This window comes from Cavia porcellus, unplaced genomic scaffold (genome assembly GCF_034190915.1).
Source record: "Cavia porcellus strain 051 isolate PalLab524CR breed Dunkin Hartley unplaced genomic scaffold, mCavPor4.1 scaffold_1, whole genome shotgun sequence".
Taxonomy (NCBI): Eukaryota; Metazoa; Chordata; class Mammalia; order Rodentia; family Caviidae; genus Cavia; species Cavia porcellus.
This window is the reverse complement of record NW_026947484.1, coordinates 60,580,348-60,603,847: the sequence shown is the minus strand read 5'-3', so window position 1 is coordinate 60,603,847 and position 23,500 is coordinate 60,580,348. Positions and strand designations below refer to the sequence as shown.

Genomic DNA, 23,500 nt, shown 5'->3' with positions numbered 1-23,500 from the left:
AAGTAACCCTCAACAGATCCTCAAAAACTAAAGCCACAAGCATCTTTCCTGACCACAATGTAGTAACACTAGAAATCAATATCAAGGCAACTTCAGAAATGATGCAAATACATAGATAACATTAACACAAACACAGCTTAGCATTAATGACCAGTTGATTATGGAAGAAATTAAGAAAGTTTTAAAAATTCTTGCAACAAATGAAAATGGATATGGAACATCCTGTAAAAGCAGGGCTATGAAGAAATTCATGGAAGTCAGTGTGTACATCAAAAACTATAAAAATCTCAACCTACAGATGAATTGCAAAGAATTAAAAAATCAAGAACAAAGCTCCTACAAAAATAGAAGGAAAAAGAGACCTGAGCAGAAGTAAAATGTTGAGTGAAATAAATCAGACACAGAAGCCTAAACACCATATGGTGTCTCTCATTTGAGTAAGCAAAATAGCAGCACAATAAAAGACATGTAGCAGGAGACCAGGGATGGGTCTCTTGCAAATGAGAAGAGGTCAGGCGACCAAGGGGGAGGAGAAGAAGAAGGGAGCTAAGTAGAATGAGAACAAGCATGTACAGGAGCATCGTAGCTTCAGCGTAAACACATGTGCCATAAACAGGAGCTAAGAATGATAATTTCAATGGAACAAAAATGAGGAAAAGGGATTTAGAGGAGGAGGGAAAGAGGAAAGAGATTAAAATAAGCTCTATTGTGTACATGCATTCACTCCCCAAAATGACTAAATTGCATGTTTTACAAATATGCACTAATGAAAATACCTGTAATTATAAAACTCATTCTAGAATTTTGTGATACTAACATCAAGATAAATAGTTTTCTAAATCTTATAAAAAAGAAATGGAGATTAAACAATGTTAAGAAAATAAATGAAACAAAGAGCTGGTTCGAAAACGTAAACAAAAAATTAGAGTAAGATACAAATTCAGAGATGAAAAAGGAACCATTACCCCACAGAAACACAAAAGATGATTAGATTACTATGAGCTACTCCATGGCAGCAAATTTAAATAACCTAGGAAAAACAACTTCCTAGTGGAATACGTCTCACACCGAGTATGAAGAACTACGGAAGCTGAACAGACCGATAAGAAGCCACAGTACTGATCAATAACTCAGAGTGCCACAGCCCACATGCTTCATGCTGGGTTCTACTGAACACTTAAGGAAAAAGCTTCTCATGTACTTAAGAAAAGGAGGAATTCTTCCAGACACATTTTACAAGGCCAACATTACCCTGCTTCCAAAACATAAAAAAGAAAACTACAAGCCAATATCCTTGACAAATATAGATGCAAAACTCAGCAAGACTCTGGCAAACTGAACCAGTGACACATGAAAAGATGACTCACCTTGAGCAAGTGGATTTGTCCCAAAGACACAGGGTCAGTCAACGCATGCAAACCATTTGCTATGATAGCCACCTCTGCAGAATGAAGAACAAAGACCTGTGACCACTCAGAAGACGCAGAAGAGGCATCTGATAAGACTTAACATCCCTCAGGAACAAATGAGGTCTAGAAGAAATACACCTCAGCATACAAAAGGCCATTTGCAATCAGCAAACAGCTAAATTTATTTTGGCTGGGGAATAACTGAAAGCTTTTTGTCTAAGATCTGAAACAAGACAAAGGTTCTACTCTCACCATTTTTATTCACCGCAATGCTGGAGTCAAAGGACAATCAAGCATGAGACAAAATAGCTGTCATCCAAACTGGAAAAGGGGATCAAATTGTCTGTTTACAGATGATACAACTTTATATGAAGAAAAGCCCCCAAACTTTTAACAAAAACCAGTAGAATTATGAACTTCCACAAAGTTGCAGGATACAAAATGAACATACAACTGTCAAGTGCCTGGCTGTATACACCACTGATAGAACCAGAAAGCATCTTGTTATGTGAAACACACAGAAATGCACAGAAACACAAGTACCACATGTCCTAACCAAGCGTGGAACTTTGTAAAGCTGCTCTCAGAGAAGTTGGGAGTCAAGTAGAGCTCACCGGAGGCTGCAGGGGAGTGGGCAGAGTAGGGTGGGGGTGCAGGGTGGAGGGTGCCAAGATACAGCTAGAGAGGATGGTGAAGCTCCCTGTGCCCCTGTGACACAGCAGGACGAACATGCATGCCAGTACCGTCCTGTTCATCTTCAATCACTAGGTACAACTGAAATTTTGTCATGAAGCAATGATCTTTGAGGAGATAGAAGCATTTAATCTTAAACACTACACAGTGCATACCTGTACTGAAACATTACACAATGCTCTGTTAACATATGTAATTCTATGTGTCACATAAACAACAAAAAGTAACAGTGAAATGGAATTAGCTTTTACAACATGAATTTTAAAGCATTTGGGTCAGACCAAGATAAACCAAACGGCTCCAAGAAATCTTTAATAGACATTTCTTAGAACTAAAAAGGACCTCCGTACTGAAATGCTTCACTTGTTTTGTGGTGCTCCACATTCTGTGCCTGGAAAGGGTTGGCCAGTCTTAGCTTGACTATTTTCTGCCACTGCTATCTAAAACACCATCCCATTCTTTTACTGGATAGGTCTAGTGCTTAGTACGCTTATCTCCAATAGCAGGGCAAGTTCTGCATCTCTGAAATACACCTGCTGCCTTCATTTTTAAACCAGTCACCATTTCATGAAAATTAGAGGTAACTGGAAAAGTTTATATTTTTGGCTCATGTAGTAGTACTTTCACAGTCGGAATAAATATTTTATAAAAATATATTTGCTTTTCTGATACTGAGAGCCAGCATTAATATTTATAATCTCTTGTGATATATCTGACCCCATGTATTAATACATTACTCATTCAAATAGTATTTTGAGTCTTTATTGTATGTAAGAGGATAGATTTCTAGGCCATGAAAAGATCAAGATCAAATTATTTCCTGTAATGATGACATTTTGCAGGGCTTCTGGGTGAGAAGCTCTGCACCCCAACGATATGACCTCCCTGTGCTCCATGGTGCTACCTGTGGGGTCCCTACTTGGAGGACCCAAACTGTAGACTGCGTTGAAGTGAGCCCCTACCACCCCTTCGAGGGTGGCCTGGCTGCCTGAGGCTTGGGGTCTTTCTACAGGAAGCTCTGCTCCTAAGCATGGCTCCACAATGAGGCTGTGTCCTCACAAAGCAGGCGTGGCACCAGCCGCTGGTGGCTGCAGCTGCCGGGCTCTGGCTCCTGCCCTGGTCACTGACCCAGCATCCTCCCATGTAGCCTTCTTGAGTACTTCTGCTGGGCCTCCTGCCTGGGAGGTCATTTCTAGCATTGAAAGATTTCAAAGCCTTTTTCATACTTAGTATGTGTTATGCATTGAGTAAATATCTTAGCTACTCTGTTCAATCATCTTCAAAAGATTAAGTGACTAATAAAACAAGTAGAAAATTGCTTTTCAGTTATTTGGCTACCGTCCTATGTAAGATCAAATGCCAGTCACTGGAAAATTGAGTTTGTCCAATAAGCTAAAGAAACAAACAAATGGAAGCTGCCCAAGAATTCTGAGTTATTTCTGCAGAGACTGTTATGCAACTGTATCACTAAAAACACCTTGGATGAATGGTAAGAAATATATTTCCATATAATCTTGGTGGCAAAATAAGAGCTGAAAACAACTGTCTTAGTCTTGGGTAATTTAAATATTTGTCAAGTATTTGCTGTACATGCATTATTCTAGGAAAATACACATCTTCACTTAATCTGCTTGTGGACCACACCTGGGGGCACCACGCACTCCCCCCACCCTTTACATGGGGAAGGGTAAACTGAGGCATGGGGAAGTTAAACAGCTTGCACACATTGCAAAGTTTAAAAATGACAGCGCCAGGACTTGAGATGATTAATAATGGGATAGTATCTAGAGAAGAAGGTCCAGTTCAGAGGGGAGAATACATTCACAGCACACTAATGCTCCTTTGTTGGAGACAGGCAATGCAGGGAGGCAGGGAGGCGGAACCACTTCTACCGCAGGAAGAGCCTCCCACATGCTCAGGGGTCTGAAGACACCAGCACAGAGGTGTCCTGGCTTCCTCTGTCCTCTGCCTTCTGACTCTGCCCTCACCAGAACACAGCAAGAGCCCATCCTCCTGAGCCCGCAGTGGCTTATCCCGATGTGTGTCCAAGATTAATCCCAAGCCTCTGAAATGTGGCGAGGAACATGTATCTCTTTTCTTTCTTTAAAAAAACAAAAAAGCTCAGGGACTCATCAAATCATGTCCTAATTGAGTCTTAATCAATTTTTTTTTATGTATATACAGTGGTGCCTCAGGTCACAAATGCTTTTGTTTGCAGACAATTTGGTTTACATACAAGTGTTTGACAACATTTTGTTGCATTGGGTGATGAACATGACCATGGCCATCTTTCCCATGTGAACAGAAACGTGAGCCATCTTTTCCAGAACTGTGCAACAAATTAAGTATGTGAACAGAGGTACCATTGTATTAATGTCATACATGATGATATAGTAACATATCTTGTACATGTGTAAAGGTGTGTAAAATATGTATTAATAGGTTCTGAATATATTAAATTCTTACATGAAGAGACTTGGTTTTCACCCTACTAGAGTGCTTGCCATTTACAGAGAGCATGAAGTGGGGAGGCGAGGAACAGGAGCCAGCGGAATGAGTTCATTACCCTCCTCTTGGCTCCTCTTGCCTCCCTTGCCCTCTCTCCTAGGCTCGAGGACTCACAGAGGGAACCGGGCTGCATCTGGCTCTAATGAACCCTCTGCCCCAGAGGTGCCTATAATTGTACAAGCAGCAGAAGGAGAGGAGCAAGACTCAGGACCAGTCCCAAGCTCCCTGGCTGCAATGTTGTTATCTAAACATAGAAGTTATAAACCTAGGTCCTGTTTTAACATATTGTTCAATCTGGGCTTCATGCTGTGGCTCTGAGGCATTGGGTGATGGTTGCTTGTTAGGGCTGGGAAGGGGCCAGGCCAGTTCCTTCCTTAGTGGAGGAGGCTGAGCACACAGGGAGTCCTGGGCCATGTGAGGCTCCTGCACTCATGGGAGAATTCTGCCATGTCATTAAGTTAATGTCTGTATCAAACAACAATGACAATGAGAACAGAGCTTATGCAGATGGGAAGGGGACCAAGAGTCTGGGGGAACAGGGAGGGAGGCAGGGGATGGAGAGGGGATGAAAAAAGAAGATGTACTGTGTACTTGTACTCACTCCTCACAACAATGGTGTAAAACTGTGTACCACAAATGTCACTAACAAATCAAAGCTCCTGATGGAAGAGTCTGGAGGTGAAGTCTAAGGCTGAATCCCAGCTGACAGCTTCATGAAGTCTGTGGTAGCTGGAGACTGTGGGGTAGAAACCATCACCCCAGGGAGTCTCTAGTCACACTGCCAAGTCAGGGACTCTCCACCCTACTAACTGCTCAGCAAAGGAGAGGGTGGACTAACAAGACATGGGGATTGTTGATGACTGACTATCTGCTGAGTTACTTGCTGAGTAGCTAGGTAACTCCTACACAGCTATCTCGCCAGAATCTTCCCGAATCCTAGGGAACCCTAGCTTACTCTCTGGCTGAGGGGTGTAGGGTACCTCTTCCCCTCATCAAGCCATGGATTCATCACCATGTTTGCTGACTAATGCTTCAGCTGGTAAATGACCACAGAAATGTGAGCATGTCTTTCTGATTTGTCTTCCCTGACAGAATACATGCCGCATTACCTATCTAGCTACTCCCAGAAGAGGAAACGCCAATTAAAACTCAGAAGCTTACACCAAATTGTTAAGGAACAAACTATTAAAAAGAGGTCAATTAAGGCAAGACAAACATGTGCAGGAGAAGGGGAAGGGAAAGATCTAGATCAGGGGTGGAGTCTTCGGCACATGTGCTGCAGTGGGTTGTTTGTTATCACTGAAGTTCAGAAAGGCTCAGCACCTCTGGCCTGGACCAAAAATAGGTCATTATCAGCTTAAAAATAGTGTGCTCAGACTATGAGGTTCTTTATGTAAGTCCCTTGGATTAGAAAGTACACAGGAGAATGTGACAGCAGATATATACACAACAAAGCAAAGAACTGATGCTTAGCAATCTGGAAAACTCTCTAGCTGCAAAGGCACCTGAAAAAAAGAATCTATAAAACAACCATGGAACAATCAATGAAATGTCAGAAGTCCTCACTGATTAATAAACTTATACATATTTTAAAAAGCCAAGACCTTCCCCCCACCCCGCCCTTACATCCCATCTGTAGAAGACTCCCTTCACCAGCAAGGACACCCATATGGTTGAGGAAACTGAGTCAAGAACTCCTGAATGGCTTCACTACTGAACTGTACAAAAGATTTAAAGAAGAACTGGCACTAATCCTCCCCAAACTATCTCAAGACATCAAGAGGAGAGAATATTTCCAAATGTACCCAATAAAGCCACTATTACCATGATACCAAAACCAAAGACACAACAAGAAGGAAACTGCAGCTCAGTGTCACTGGTCTGCACAGGACCTTAGCAAACCAAATCCAATAACAGAAAGATCGTCTGTTGTGATGATATGGGATGCTGGCATGGTTCAATATATACATGTCAATAAATCAGACACACCACATTAATTAAAAGATGTAAGATAATTTTTATAGATGCTTAAAAAGCATTTGACAAAATCTAGTACCATTCACGGTAACAACTCTTTAAGTGTGGAGGGGGCGTACCTCAGCACAGTAAAGGTTATCTGTGATAAACTCTCAGCTAGCACCATCCTGAGTCTGGAAAAGAGCAAAGATGTTCCCCTAAGGTTTGGAACAGGGTAACAGTGCCCTGTGTTTACCTCTTAAAGATAGTGCTGGAAGAATCAGCCAGCACAATCAGGCGAGAAGTAAAAGGCATTCCATACTTTGCAGGAGGAAGTCAGCCAACTCTGCTTGCAGATGACACATTGGTATAAACCTCTATAGACTCCCCAAAGCTGTGAGATCTAATAAACAAGGTCAACCAAGTAGCAGGGTTTGGCAGTCAACACAAAAGCAAGTAGTATTCCTATATGTTAGCACCAGACTCTCTGCAAAGTCAGGAAAGCAATACCACTTGTTATAGCTACCAGAAAAACACTCATGGACAATCCAGACTGAACTTAATCAAGGGAGTAAAGATCTCTACACTAGAAACTCTACGGCACTGGTGAAAGAATTGAGGGCATGGATGATGAGGACACTGCACGGTCACAGAGTGCAGCTCCACTCTGTCCCGAATGTGCAGTCACTCTCAACATTCCAGCAGAAACTGACAAAGCAATAACTAGAAGTTTGCCTAGAACCACCTGGAGGTATCATGTTTACCAGACCTCAAAGTGTGCTATGAAGGTATAGGTGTCAAAAAGCACAGTTGTGACATGAAAACAGACATCTGGACCAACGTAACAGAGCCCTGCGGATCCCAGAAATCTCTCCCTCTGTTCACAGCCACCCGATTTTTCACATGGACACCAACAACACAAAATGGGAGGACAGACCCTTCCCTGAGTGGTACAGGGACCAGATGTCCCTATCAGGATTAACAAGATTAGGGCCTCATTTCTCACCACATATCAAGAGCAACTCAAAATGGACTAAAGATTAAAAACGAGATGTAATACTAAAGATACAGTAATAAAACTAGGGGGAAAACTCTAGACATCAGACTAGGAAGGACTTTGGGTTAAAACCTCAAAAGCATGAGCAACAAAGGCAAAAAAGACAATGGGAATCCAACAAACCAAAAGCTTCTTCATAGCAAGGAGACCAACAGAGTGAAAGGCACAGCCTACAGAATGGGAAAATAGCTGAAAACCATACATCAGCATTCAGAATGCATGAGCAACCCCTAAACTTCAGTAGTAAAAAACAAATGACTCAAAAAATGGGCAATAGATTTAAAAATGGGCACTTTTTCAAAGAAGACACAAGTGGCCAAAGTTTCAAGAAAAAGATTGTCACGCCACTGATCACTGGGGAAAGGCAACCTTAAGCCACACTGAGGTATTATCTCTTCCCTGTCTCACAAGCACTGCTGAAGGTGAGGAGAGGGCACCTGTGTAGGCTGAAGCAGAGCTCCGGTGTGGTCATGTGTACAAAGGAAGTGACATCTGCACCACTGAAGCACTGCCCACTAGTTTGGCGCCAGGTAGGGGTAGAGCCCAACTAGGGCCCAAACAGGTGTCCATCAACCAAGGAACCAGTCAAGAAGACATGGCACAGTGACACAGCAGAATACTGTTTGGCTGTGACAAGAGCTCCTCTGTGACCACGTGGAAGAAACACTGGATGTCACGTAAGTGCACTGTGTCAGACACAGAAGAACAGTGCCCTGTATGTGGGCACTCACCTGTATGTGGGTAAGGTGCATGGGGAGGGGAGGTGGCCTGGGAGAGGTGGACGTCACAGTCAGGAGGAAGATGCCCACGTCTGGGCTACTCCTGGGCAGGACGGTCACTGCCGGTTCAGAAATGACCGCGTATTTCAAAATAGCCGAAAGAGCATTTCCAGTGTTCTCACCACAAGATACACATTTTAAGTAACAGATTTGCTAACTTCCCTGATTTTACCATTACATCATATACATATGTATGGAAATGTCACATTGAGCTCTAAAATACATATAATATGTTGATTGAAAATAAAAGTAAAAAAAAATTGAGATGCCTAGTTGTTACAGCCTGAAGCTTGTCTCCCCACTCTGTCCCCGGTGTCACACATGAGCCTTGACCCCAGGTGACTGTGTCTGGGGACAGGGACTTTGAGTAGGAACTGGGTTCAGTAAGGTCACACTAGTCATGTCTGGATCATGAAGTTCTGGGGGAAGACACAGGGAAAGACCAGTGATGACAGAGCCAGAAGTGGGACCTCGCCAGACCAGCCCTCCGGCCTTGGCCTCGGGCCTCCCGCACAGCAGTGGGGTGCAGCTGCTATCAGGACTGTGGTGTGACAAGGTAGCACCCCCTGAAAAGCAGGGAAAGCCTCCTCCTCTTCCCAGGGACCTCGCTTTAGAAAGCTGGCGAGCTCTTTCTCCTTGAAATGCTGATCAGTCTTTTGAAAAGCTAACTCCATCACTTGTATCTCTGTGTCCTCTTCTGCCCCCAGAGAGGGCAGCTCTGTCTCAGTTTCTGTCTTCAGCAGGACTTTTGCTAAAGTTACGAGACTAATGCCTTCTGTGAAGACGGGTTTATTTTTCCTGTAGGTAGAGCCCGTCTCTAACAGACATCCACTGGCTTTAAGTGAATCTGAGATGAACTTGGTGACCACAGTGCTGACATGGCAGGTCCACTGTGCCTGCCTGCACCAAAAGGAGCCGAGTCCACCTCTTTGGGGTCACATAGTGGATTGCCTGGGACATATCACATTCAGTTTAACATTCATTCAATAATCAAACTTTCTCTGTTTTACCTTTGTGTGGAAGCTATCTGGGTTGGGAGGAGATTTTATTTTTGATTATATCTCCCCACCATTTCCCTGCCAAAAAATACATATAGTGTTAGGCAACATGCAGGCACGCGCTGAGTTAGTACCTGTGAGAAATCCTACTGCTATGCCTGAATTCCATTGCTCATGGTGGCCGCCCAGAGGTGGGCTGCCGATGAAGAATACAGACTGTGGGCTGAAACGGGTTTTTTCTGACCGTCACTATGCTGCTCCACACGCTTAGAGAAAATAAAAATCTTGGTTAACCAGAAACAGTCTGAGCTTGTAGTTTGGGAGAATTTAGATTCAAACCCAGTTCTGCCCTTTACTACCTCTGTTATTCTTACATGTCACACAACGTCACCCCAAGATAATTTGCTCTCTTGAAATCTCATGTTGCTGACTGGGGCACCAGTGGATCCTGCTGAATGTCACAGGGGTGTTTTTTTTTTTTTTTTTTTTTTTAAATGAACCTGGCCATTTTTTTTAAATGGCCACATGGCTAGCCCATGATGCACAATCTCACTATCTTTAAATGCACCTTTCAACAACAACCTTTATTCACTAATTTCCAAACCAGCTTTCTCCAAAAGCAAAGCAAAGCTTCCTTCTTTTTTACCTACTTTATCTCTTCGGGTCTCGAATTTCCTCCTGCTGGCTTTCCTGTCTTTGATATCACTTTCTCCCTTGAGATGATGTAGGACATGCTGTTCTCAGACTGCGCTGTGTGGTTTGTTCCTACACTGGGGCTTATGCTTGGGCATCAGGGTGCTCTCTATCAAGTTACCCTGTCTTTTTAGAGAAAGAAAATTCAAGGTGTTTATAAACCAGGGAATTAAATGACTTCAAGTGGAAAATAAAATGAAGCAAGGCAGAGCTGCACCATGCAAGATAGCAATGCCACGTATCACTGGAGTGTGTCAGCCATCTGTGGACTGTCAGACACACTGCGCTTTATAAACACGTATTATCAGGTAACAGCCAAGCTCTCCTCTAGGAGTCATAATTTTGGTTTCTCCCTAATTTGATGCTGATGTCTCTGTTCAGAAGTCGGTGCCCCGGAGGCCTGACTGGAGGAGTTAGGTTCTGCCACATTCATGAGAGGAAGCTCAGGAAGACAAGACAGTGCGGCACACACAGCACAGCCACTGCTCAGGATGCAGAGACCAGGGTACCACGAGTGTCTGGGAGTGGCAGGACATCAGGATGGCAAGGCTCTGGGCTGCAGTTTCTCCTGCTTTACTGGGGGTTGCAAGCCGGCTGGTTTCAGGAGAATGCGGAGCTGGGACAGGCGCGTGACTCTGGGGTGCAGTTAGTGAGTCTGTGGCTGGCAGGCATGGAAGGGGATGTGTCTGGGACTATGGCACGGAAATGGATGGGAGGGCAAGATTTAACCAGAGCCAAGATGACAGGAGAAGTAGGGATCTAAGCAATGCATGCAGGGCCTAAATCTGGACTAAAACTGGTGAGATGTCAATGTTGGGTGACAGACAGGTCCCACAGAGCCTGGCTGTACATGCCCTACAGAATTCTTTACCTGAGCAAACACTAAAACAGAAGTAACTGAAAAGAACTCTTCTGTTTTATATCAATAAGTAGGGACCAAGTTGCTGGTTTTTCTGTTGTACATAGAACGGCAGTGCCATGAAGTGAAAGCCAGCAGCTGAGAACAAAACAAGGAGAGTGTGTGGGCTGCACTGAGTCTGTGGTTTCTCTCACAGATCTTTCTTCACCCAAGTTTTGCCTGCTGTTGTAATTTTTAGTGCCGTCTTCATGAGGGTCTACATCGAGGCTGTAAAACATGTGATTTCACTTGGGAAAGAAAAACACTTTGTTTTGTTTTATACAGTGTCTCCCTATGTAGTTCAGCCTGGCTTTGAACTCACTATGTAGCATAGGTCAGCCTCAAACTCACAGCAATCCTCCGGCTCAGCCTCCCAAGTTCTAGGTTTACAGGTGTGCATCACCACATCCAGCTTGAAAGAATAATGTTGTTGACCATATTTCATTGCTGTGATGTTGGAGAGAGACTTTCATCTAGAGGCTGTAAACACATCGCTTAAAACAAGCCAGAGCCTGAAGTTGCAGTCTGCAGCCATGTGGCTGCTGTGGCTCAGCAGTGGTGGCCCCACCTGAGCTGGGCCTGGCTGGCTCCAGTTCCTGTCCTTTCTCTTCATGTGGGCCTCAGATGTCTCTGAAAGCTACCTGAGGCCATATCTTTCTGCACACTTGCTCATCTTGTTGTGAGAACCTCTCCTATGTGGACCTTCCCCACCTGCGCCAGCTGCTCCGGCAAAAGCCACCTGCTGGCTCCTCTTTGAGGCACAGGGCAGCTGCAGGTCTCTGTAAGTACCTTGGGGACTCAGAGTGCTTTGTGCACAGCAGGGCTCATTAATGCAGGTCTTCCCACAGCTGTCACTGGGGCGACACCATGAGTCTCAGGAAACAGGTGCCGCAGGTAGGGAACACAGGATCACAGGCCCTGTGCTCAGCCAGGGCATCTGACTGGTCCTCCTTCTCAGCACTGTGTTTGGGAAGAGCTACTTCTGCACAGAGCACATGTGGTGATGAGGACACTGTGTCAAGGATGAAGGGTCCTGAGAGGAGGCTGCCAAGTGCAAGTGCCTCTCAGACACTACTCTGCAGGACCAGAGTGAGCACACCCTCCCTCTTACAAATGAGGAAACTGAGGCTTCCAGAGCCACATAGGCTGGCCAAGACTGTGCACCACACTCTGACTCTGTTCCACAAGAGGGACCTCTGCAGCAGAGGTTCACGCAGGCTCAGTCTTGAGCACTGAAGTTGAGAGCCTTGCAATCTATGCCAGTGCACACCATTCACCCGCCCCTTCCTAAGACAAACTCCTAACAACAGGCTGCTGGGCCTGGGGGAACCCCTACTGTGCCCACTGTGGATCAGCAGGGAGGCGCAAGGTGTGAGCAGGTGGCCAGGCATCTGTCCTTCCAGACCTGTTCTCAGGAGCTAAACCAAGTGGAAGGGTGAGGTGGGGCCTAACAGGTGACTGTGACCCTCTCTAGACTCAGTCAGCCAGTTGAGAGTGCTTTTCGGACATGTCAGCATCTCTGAAAGATTACTCAGTCCCAGATTCTAAGTTCTAGTTTGCTTTCTCATCAGACTGCGGTTAGTCAAAAGCAGCAGCATAACAAAAGCATCGAAGGGCATTGAGGTGCCCTTGATGAGGTAGTGCCATGCCCTCCTGGACGCCTACTCCATACCCATTCAGCCCTGCTTAACCTCAGTCAGAGGTTAACAGAGTTCAGCACAGTTCCTTACCAAAGGTCCCCCCCCCCAGGTCGAGATCCTTCAAAATGTAATTGCACTGTTCATTCAAGCCTACAGAGTAGAACCAAGGTCCTGACAGATGTCAAAATCTATTGCTTTGAGTTACAGGTTGGTAACTGATTAAGTTTATTTACCTTGCATAGCAAAGTGTGTTCTCTTTTTTTTTCAAACAAAAATTATGATTTAACATGAAATATCTGGCCATTTTTGCCAGAAAACTATAAGCATCCAGAAAAAAACCCCTACTGTATTGTAATTTGTCATATAAAAGTCAGTGTTGCTTTGTTTTGGAATCCTGCAAAGAAAACTTATACCAAAATCTTCTGGAATTTAACAACTCTCACCTGCTCTACTGCCAAGCTCTATCTTGAGTCTGCCCAATCTCTTAATCTGTTTCCAACAGCCATGCCTGCTGCCTCTCCTGGGGGCATTTCTGCCTCAGCCTCCAGCTGTTCACCTGCTGGCCTCTTCCGGGTCAGTTTCCTTTACTGTCCTCAGCTCAGTAATGGTGTCTGTGTTAGGAGGGTACTAGCTAGGAGCATCATGGAACTTTAGAGACACAGTAGAGACCTGCCTGACTCTGCAGGCTGGTCTCAGACCATGTGAGAGGGAGCACATGTGTAGGTGCATAGGAACTGCGGACAGAGGCTGGGCGAGTGGTTATGAGTCAGGTCGCCAGACATCAGGTTAAACGTCAAGGGTGCGTTTGTGTTGAGAACATATATACATCATTCGCTTTCACTGTTATTTAGACCAAGCTCAGCCTTAGAGACACAAGTGGCAGAGAAAACTAAGACTCTGATACACGAAGGCACAGCCCAACCTGACACCAGTCTCAGCCACTAAGATGGAAGCATCACAAACCACGCTCATGCTGAACTGTTCATTCAGGCAGCACAGCACACAAATTACTTTTTCAAGCATTCACATCAACGTGGAACAAGAAACAGTGGGACACACCCTTCCTTAGGTAGAAATATGTCTGTGTTAGTGAGTTAGCGCTCTAACACGACAGTTCCTGCTGCATGATGTACAGCTAGCCCTGGATGATGCAAAACTGCGAAAACTGAGATTTCATGGATGTTTCACCGATAGCTCCTGCACTTCCATTTGCTCAGTTTCCAGGTGGATTTGGGGCGAGGTAGGGCGAGATCCAGGGCCAATGGAGGAGGCCAGGACGGCTCTGTTGCTTTGCCCTGCCAGGGTTCCTGCCTGCAGGCGGCTCCTGTTCATACTGGGCAAGGTGCCCTCCAGCCCAGACGCTGTCTGTTCCTCTGAAGAGGGTTCATCTGGTACTGACTGCTGATTTCCAGCCCGAGACGTTTTTCTTGGGAGGGTGTCACAGAAGAAAACCTAGCTGTGCACATTTGCCCCCACAGCAGCCAAGAACAGAGACAGAATCTCTGATGAGGATGAGTCCAACGGTATAAGGAGGCTACCGTCACAGGGGCTTGGGTGGTGATCCAGGAGGCTCAGAGGGATAGTGGAGCCACTAATGCTCCTGTGCTCACAGGAGGGGGTGGAGGGAGTCACTCCGTTCTCAGAAGACAGAGCTAGAGCCAGCAACATGGAGAGGGCTGGAGAATAAGACAGAGCCCACACATGGCCGGCTGCTCCAGGGGCACTTGACAGCCTTGACCCACTGGAAGCTGAGGGGAGAGGGAGGGGCAATATAGGTCCACATAGCTCAGCCTGCGGAGAGGGTGGGGTGTGTAGGAAGATGACCACAGCACCCAGCACTCTGCACTTGGAGTACCCAGAGTGGGCAACCTAGCACTTTCCCCTGCTGAGTACCCAGCACAAAGCACCTGGCCGGCGCACAGCAGTACAGTGCTCCTAATGCATTATTTACATGGAAACAGAAAGCAGCAACGTGAAGATCACCTCCTTCATGAGATCAGAGGCAGGGTGGAGAGGAGGCCTGACTCCCACTGACTCACAAGCAGGAGCCTGGCTCCAGTCGGCCACATGGGATTTCTCAGCTGCTGAGGGCGGTGAGTGAGTGAGTGAAGCCTTGTTTCTGCCTGTACCCTCATGGTCTGGCTCCATGCACGTTCTGACTGTCCGTGACTCCATATCTTAACCTGGTGTCGCAGCTTTGTGCGCTTGGTGAAGAGCAGTCCAGAGGCCAACGGCTTGCTGGGTGCATGGATGTGCTCGTGTCACTGGTGGAGGAGGATGTGCTGGTGACACTGGCTGCATGCATGCTCCTTGTAGAGCAACCTGCAGGCAGCTTCGGTGGCATGGGCAGCCATGTCCAGCCTCTCAAGTGACCAAAGCTCGTTTAAGCTTCCTCCCATCTCCCTTGGCGACTCCAGAGATATGCTAACCTCCCGTGACAGAGGGCAGCGTTGGCTAGGTCAGAGGTCTCCAGAACCAGCATGGTGACACAGGTCTCCTGCTGGGACTGCAGAGCTCTGCAGCTTGGGAGGCCCCCTTGCCAGAGAGGACCATCACCTGCCAGGCAGGACCACCACCTTCCAGACAGGACCACCACCTGCCAGGCAGGACCATCTCTGCTGCCGTGTTTCCCTGCCAGTTCTAGTGAGGTGTCTGAAGACTCCCACATGACTTCCCAGGTCAGCTGGCTTCCTTGGCACTCTGCCCACAGGTGGCCGCAGGTACGTGTCAACCCGGCCCTGGGCCTAAGCTCGTTTGCTTACTGCAGTGCCAGTTGTTTTGACAACGAAATATTATGCTAAGTTTCCTCACATTTCTGATAAGAAAAGACCTTTCCATAGAGAACCATTTAGAGAATGATTTCTTTTCTTTGTCTGGGCACATCTTTTATATTATGAGGAACATAATTATGAATAATTAATGCTTTCATCAGGTAAAATGGCCCCAAAAGCCTTCCACTTGAGAGAATTTCAAATTTTACTGCCGAGATTAAAAAGTGTACATGGATATATACAATCTGGTATTTGAATTTTTCATGTAGTATTCTGGATATTTCCCACTTAAATTATAAAAATGAGATTGAGTGATGCCACATAGCAATCACGTGATCTAATGATTATGCAGCAATAGATTCATAGATTCCTGGATGTGAGCCAGCAGCTTTTTACTTTGTCTTAAGTGAAAAATACATTCTACTCCACTTCTGCAGAATACAGATTATCAAAACGACTGGAGTGACCTGATTTAAATTGTAAAAAACTTCAAATAAGCAAAGACTCAAAGATTTTACTCAAAAGAGGCAAAAAAAGGATAGATCATAGAATAAAACTATTTTGCTCATACATTTTAATTCATATAGTCATCAACTATAAAAGCTTATTTTTCTTTTCAAGAGAGTTTTAACTTAGGCATTAAGTATCTGTTTTTTGTGCAAAACCTTTGTGATCTCTGTTCCTGTGCAGTAATAAAAACTCAGATAAGGAAGCAGAATAGGGTCCAGGATGGCTGAGCAATTCATCATCCTGTGCTTCATTCCAAATTGTGTTATCCACTGAAAAAACTACTTAATGTGTTCAAATTTTGTTCGTTTGTCACTGTCTGCTCCCACATGAAATATTCAAAGAGCCTTTGGTATAATGAAATAACTGTTAGGAAAACTTTTTTATGATAGATATTACAATCAAGATGCAAGAAATCAGTTTGTATTAGCTTCTAAAGCTTTAAGTAACTCATCCTGTGGAAGCAATGAAAAAAAGGTATAATTTTTCAAACTAAATATTCAATTTAAACCACTGAGCTAACTTTTGAAAGAATATCTAAAATCATAAATATTAAAGTAATTTCTATAAATGTTATCTCAAACTGACTGGTAAAGAGAAGTCTAAGCCCTGTTTCATTGTATCTATTGATCAAAAATGGTGCTAACCTGGTATATCTTGCTTTAAAAGCAAGATAAACTTTTTCCTAATACACTGCCAACATACTTGCTGTGCTGGGAATTTAGAGCTAAGCGTGAACCTAGGACTTTGCCAGAGGCTTTCTGCCTCTCAAACACCTTTCTCCTTGTACACTCATGAACCAGTCTGCTCTCTTCTCCCCTTTCCTGTCTCCTCACACTAACGTTTCTGTCCTTTTAGCACAGCCTGGTTTATAATGTGATGGTCAGTTGGTCTGGGTGCAGAGAGGAGCCTGGCTGGAGAGGTCACCACCTTCACCGCCGGGTGGATCACTGACAAGTGCTTAACTGCTTGGGGCCTCAGAGGAGGAAATGGGTCATGGGGTGATCTGAAGATTACATTCCATCCCTAGCCCTTCCTCTCTGCCTCTGCCCCTGACCTCTGCTACCCAACACTACGTACTGAGCAGCTTTCCTCCATCACCCTGATGTTCCTGCCTAACAGCCAACTGACCATGGAGTGGAACCTTCGAAACCGGGATTCAACATAAATCTCCCTCCCTTAAATTGTGGGTTTCAGGTGTTTTGTCCCAGGGATAGGAAACCGCCTGACATGCATCACTCCCCATGGCTTGGCCTCCCCGTGCTGCCATTTCCAAGATACATCGTTGGTGCTGCTCCAGGGCTGTTGTGTGCACCACAGGGTGTCTGGCAGCATCCCTGGGCACTACTCACCAAGTCCCAGTAATGCGACATCACTCCAGACAACCAGTCTCTCCAGGTTGCTGCCACATGTGGCCCAGGGGACAAAACCTCCACACATGTAAGACCCTTTTCAGTTTGGAACCACCCTGCAGGCATGGGACTTGGTTCAGAGGAGATGCAGGTGAGTACCGTTATATCAGTGCAGGCTAAGATCGAGTGTTGGTGTGGGCAGTGCCCTGCTGTAATGGTGAACACGTTGTTCTTATGCACTGAGCTCAGCTACACACAAGCTTAAGATGAGTTCTACATCAGTTCTGCCTTACATTTTCCAATGTTTGAAGTGGGAAAAGAAGACACTGCTTTTCTAATAGGTTTGAACATCGTGGCTCATGAATTTCTAATGGGACTTGAAAGAGCTTTAATTCTTTTCTCCTCTCTTTTATTTATTTATTTATTTATATTTTTTGCAACTAGGGAAAAAGATAACTTTAACTCTATTCTAGGAAGAGAAGAAAGGAGGAAGAAAGAAAAGTAAGTTGGAGAGAAATGACCCAAAAGAGTAGGAGAGGGAGAAAACAAGACTAATTGAACTGAATACAATAAGGTTTTCCATACTTAAAGGCACATTTATGAAAAAGTTAAATTCAGCTGAAGTATTTTTAAAGGAGAGTATATCTTTCAGCCTGAATAGAGCCAAAAGAAAAAATTTAATTAAGCGGTAATTGACTTTTGTTACATGGAACACTAAGTTAATCTAGCAGACATAAGGAAAAATAAAGAGGATAGACATGGAAGACAATTTTTTAAAAAGAAAGAAAAAGAAAACCAACATTTTATTAATTAGTCCTCTATTCCTAGTGTAAGGAAACCAGGGAAAGAGGTCAAGTCATGGGCACTGTTCTGTGTCCTTGTTGCTGGAAGCCGCGCAGCAGTGCAAGCCCAGAACAGGCCCTGGACCCATGGAATGGGACCGGCTTTCCCCTTACTCAGCCTCCTGAGGCCGGGTCCTCCCAGATCAGAGTGTGACAAGCCCTCCCAGGTGCGGAATCTGGGCAGATACCCTGCGAACGCTGGTGAGGGAGAGAGGAGGCAGAAGGCCACTGCAGGCACAGAGGAGGGATGCAGCCCCTCCTGGCCTGGAGCCCCAGTCCAGACCCCTGGCTGATGTGTGTGCATGGCTGTAGAAAGCCCAGAGTTTCCTGAACCTATCAGGTTTGTGTTCTGTCCAATTATAATAAAGGCTAAAGTATGGTTTGGTTTGGTTTGTGTTTCGTTATACTGGGGATGGAACCCGGAGTCTTCTCCCTGAGCTACAGTCCCAGAACTTTTTATTTTTGTTTTGAGACAGGGCCTCACAAGTCACGAAGCTGCCCAGGCTGGCCTGGACTTTCGACCCTGCCTTAGCTTCCCAGAATGCTGGGACCACAGGTGTGCGCCGCCATGGCCAGCTGTTGCTCTTTGAATCCCAGTTCTCCATTCTTAATGAGGTTTCAGTTTACTCAGAACATTCACACTGTGTGTGGTAATTGTGAGACTGCGTTTTGGTGTGGCGTGCAGTTTACCTGTCCTTAAGTCACATGTGCTACTTACTCTGCGAAGTCTGGGTGTCTATGAATTTCTTTACCAACGCATCCGTAGTCTGGGTGTAGAGACTGAGAGCGTATCTCAGAGATTGAAGATCTGGGCTCTTCTCCAAGAAATTCTTCTTCAGGCCATTTCCTCCTGCGTGGAAGTATTGCTAAAAGGAAAAAGAAAGCCATATAAGCAGTACTGGAAATACAGGCTTCCTACTGAAATAGCGAAGCTCAAAAATAGCACACTACTGTCAAGATAGGTACAAGTGCCCTGGCACAAAGCATGTGGTTCAGTGCTAAACCAGTCATCATCTAGTCAGGCTTTCAGGAAATGAGATTCTTGAAGGCCTAACTCTTTCTCTCTCACCCCAACTTGGGTTACTAGACAGGGTCAGGACGTTGCCCTGGCCAGTAACCTTCCGGAATGAGAGGTCCACTTGTCAGCTGTCAGCGTGGTTACGCTCCTGTGTTCTGGACGGGAGCACAGTACCTAGGTTTGCACATTTCACAGGTGCTAGCTTTGCAGACACTCATTTCAGATTCCAGGCCAGGGCCTACAGCTCTGTCTCACCCATTCCCAAGTCACAAAGTCACACAAAGGTACAGAAATCTATCCGCTGTGCTGACTTCCTATGGATCTGAGAAACGTAATACAACATGGAGACTTTGGTTTCTATTTTGATTTTGATGTCCCCATCCAACAATCCTGAATGATTTCAGTTTACACCTAAGGTAGAGATGCCTGCGCACTGACAGTGAGAATGACCATCAAGAGATGTTGGCACTTCACTGTCTTATGCACAACCAACTGCTAGAAAGGCAGGAGGCCTAGAAAGATGCAACAGAACTACAAACACTTTCTCTAAACACTGCAGAGATGATACATTTATAACATTCCGTTACACTCCCATAGTGAGCTCTCTTCCAGGAGGACGCTGAGTCTTCAGTCACTGCGGCTCTGGAAACTGCTGACTGCATAGAATAGAGGGATCTGAGGATGTGAGTGAGGCTCTGACCCACCCATTGAATATGCATTGCCTCTTGTCCTGCTTTTGATGAACAACGAACTGAAAAATCAAAATTATCTGTGCTCAAAAGGAGCTGCAAAGAGATAAAATGTTCCAGGCATCTGTAAGCTCTGGAGTGTTCTTTCAAAGCATAGTGCTGGAGGAGATTTGGGCTGTGAGCTGGAAGAGGTAAGCAACAGGAGCAGCCATTTGAGAGACACTGGCACTTCGGAATCCTCTGGACCACAGGCCCGTGGTCACGGGAGTCTCCTTGTGGTGGCCAGCTGTGTGCACTAAGGAAATGTACATTGTAGCAATGGCTACCAGGGGCGAGGCAAGCAGAAAGGAAAAGCCTTCTTTACTCCTTACTTAGGAGGAAGCAAAAACATAATGTTTAAGATTGGTGCCCATTTTGTCCTTATTGTAAAAAATGTTAAGATATTTTCACATACAGACAATACTCATTGAGGACAGGGGGTTCATAATTGTTGCAAGTACCTTGATGAACACACAAAAAAATGAGTTCTTTTCCTCAAGAAATATACGATGTATATAAGTGGAAAAATATTAAACAGATGTATGGAGGGAGGAGATTTAACCTGGTTGTCCTCACAAGAGAGCTGGGAACTCTCTTGAGGTTTCCACGGTGAACCCAGGTGTCACCAGAAGGGATGGCCACCCTTCTGGTGCAGGCATAGATGGTGCCAGGAACAGGAGAGAGCACTGGGCTGAGGAGGGCTAGGGAAGGGAGGGGAGTCCATATGTGGACCTCAGGTCAGCCAGGTCTCAGCCGACCTGAGTGTCCATGCTAGAACACTGTAAAGGAAGGTAGAAGAGAGGTGACAAAATGGGCTTTTGTACTTCTCAGGAGAAATGAACAGAAAGTGTGTGTTCTGTTTATTATACCCGTAGTATTATTTTCACTTTTCATTGTCTTTGAGGTGCTTTAAAAATGTAAATTGTAGAAAATAGTGAATATTGTAGGTGATTTGCTCACAGCCATGCAAATTAATAGCTGGGTTAGGTGGTACACGCCTGTAATCCCAGCACTCTGGAGGCTGAGGCAGGAGGACTGCTGTGAGTTCAAGGCTAGCCTAGGCTACACAGTGAGTTCAAGGCCAGTCGGAACTGCAGAGTGAGACCCTGTGTCAAAAAAAAAAAAAAAAAAAAAAGCAAATTAATGACTTCTGGTGGGATGTGACTGATTTTGGCTCTGAGAGAGATCTGTTTTGCCCATATTGTAAATGCGTTTTAGCTTTACTTATTGCTCACACATGTGTGGTTTGCAGACCTCTCCTGGGAGCCAGCTGCAACACCTTGCTGGTTGTCTCACTCATTGATATGTATTAAAATTGCGCTTTTTAAAAAAATCCACCCTTTCCCAGTGTGCATGAAGTACAAGGTGGCAGCACTTGCAAGGATGACCCAGCTGTCAGGGTCCAGCGGTAGAGGACAGAGCTACAGGCCCCGAAGTCGCCCGGACAGCATCAGGGACAGTGTCTGTCCTCCCTGCCACTCCCTGCTGCCTTTCTAGCAGATGCTGATGATACCCGAGCTGTGAGCCAGGCCATGCACTGTGCCAGTGACATCACAGGGAACAGCTGCAGCGGCTGTCGGCTGTCGGAAGGTTATCATCCCGAGGGGAGTGCAACCCACACATGGCAGGAGTGACTGTCATACATTGGAGGGAAAAGTGAGCCAACTAGCTCCACAAGGAGGGTCGGTAAAAGCTTCCAGAACAATGATATCCTCGGTGCTTATTGGTCAGTGCTGCTTCAAAGCAGCCTCTGGATAATGGGTCACAGAGACCAGCTGAGGACAACTCTGCTAAATCACCAAGAGAAACCCAGTCTAGCAGTGCTGGCGAGAAGAGGGAGACCGGAGGTCTTCACAGTGTCTTCCCCTGACGTGGTTTTGGGAAGTGCTGTGTGCTGTCCTCATGCCACCCTCATTGCTAACCTGTGCTGCCTGGAAACCCCCTGTCCTGCTGGGCAGATGCGGTCCAGGGCAGGCGAGGGTGGATGCTGGCCTCTGGAGAGTCACAGGGCTTACCATGTAACAAAGGCACCAGAACCAGGGTGGAAAGAAAGCTGTCTAACCTTCTTTACCATCCCCGGTTTCCAAGATGATTTGGCTATAGGATACCTATCACTGGACACCTGTCTACAATTTGGGGGATGCCATGAAATATGTCCTTGGAAATCTAGAAAAGAATATGATTTTGAGTATGACTTTGGAAACACTAGAAGACTGTGGCTGACTTCATCTATCTGGGAGATTTCTGAGGAAAGAGAAGGCTTTATGGGAGACAGGACAAGAAACAAGCTACGAAGGCATAAATCATCTGCTTATCCTTCAGTCTTCCTAGTTCCTAGAGGAAGATGTGTTTTCTAACTTAGTCATTATCCTGTAGGTCCCTGGGATGTGGGGGATGACTCACAAAGTGGAAGCCAAAGTGCAGTCTGATTTTGTTCCAAAGTATCCCTGGAGTCACAGGTTGGAACACTCAATTGACCTCTTCCTTCTAAGCCAGTCTTCCGAATGGTCAGCCCTGGCTCCAGCAGGATATTTGGTGAATGGAAGATCTCTCTCCACTCAGAAATGAGGCCTTTGTTTCTGAAGTGCATTTTATAATGAGAGAGGTGGAAAAACAGAATCTCAGACAGAGGGGAGCAGTATTGGAGAGAAAACAAACGCTTGCTCCATGGACGTAGATAGAGGGGAAAAGACAGCTGCAGCTCCGCAAATACGAACTCCCAGATGCCGGTTACAAGGCTTCACACTGTGCGGGCCAGGGTGCCTGCGCTGGTCATTACTGCATGGCCCCAGACACCTGAGGCAGGGGCTCAGGGTCCACCTGGGCATTGGTGCCCAGGGCTCCACACTTGGTTCTGAATCTTTGTGAGGGACCCAAAGAAACAGGAAAGGGGGACTTTTCACTTTGCTTGGGCTGAAGAACATGTAGGAGGGAAGTCTTCAATGTCAAACACGTCTTACTTCCAGGGCTCAAGCCACTTGCTTATCTCCACTCGTTACAGTGAGTTACATACACACCAGAAGGAGGTCACAGAATAAGGGGAGCCTGCGTGTGGGGCTGTGAAGCTTCTGGATGCCTGCCTCATGTGTGTGGGAATGGACTACTTTCCCTGGCTCTAAACAGAAGGCCAGGACTCAGTTTCTTGCTGCTGCTTGGGATCTGAAGCAGGAATCAAAACTCCCGGCGCAGTACTGTGTTCTGCCTGGGCTCTGTGCGGGCAGTGCGAGCCCTCAGAGAAGAGTCGCAGGGCAGGGTGCAGGTGGTTCCTTCTCAGGAAGGGTGCTCACAGTGCCTCGGAGGTGGACGTGGAGGGGCTGGGTGTCTGTGTCACAGAGAAGGGGGTGTCCACAAGGCAGCGGACCTGCCCAGCCTGATGTCTCACACAAAGGAGCACAGCAAGGCAAGAAACTGGCTTCACACGTTAGCACCTGGCAGCACAGTGTGACGTGACTGCCAGTCGGTCCTGGGAGTCTGGGGTGGCAGACTCCCAGGACCGACTGGCAGTCACGTCACACTGAATGTGCACACATTAACGGGCATCTGCTCCAGGACAGCCTCACATGTGTGCTCATCACTGAGGGCAGAGTGTGCTGAAGAGGGCCCCAGGGCACGTCGCGGTCTGCGGGATGGAACGTGGATGCTCCTGAAGAG

General features: G+C 46.0%; 1 protein-coding gene across 1 annotated transcript in view; it reads right to left on the bottom strand.

The window, feature by feature from the left end:
- Positions 1-23,500, bottom strand: part of Unc13c (unc-13 homolog C) — a 438,787-nt gene that overhangs the window by 21,261 nt on the left and 394,026 nt on the right. Inside the window, exon 29 of the mRNA XM_003471882.5 lies at positions 18,822-18,969. Within this exon, the coding sequence (XP_003471930.2) occupies positions 18,822-18,969 (148 nt within the window). The remainder of the gene's footprint in view (positions 1-18,821; positions 18,970-23,500) is intronic.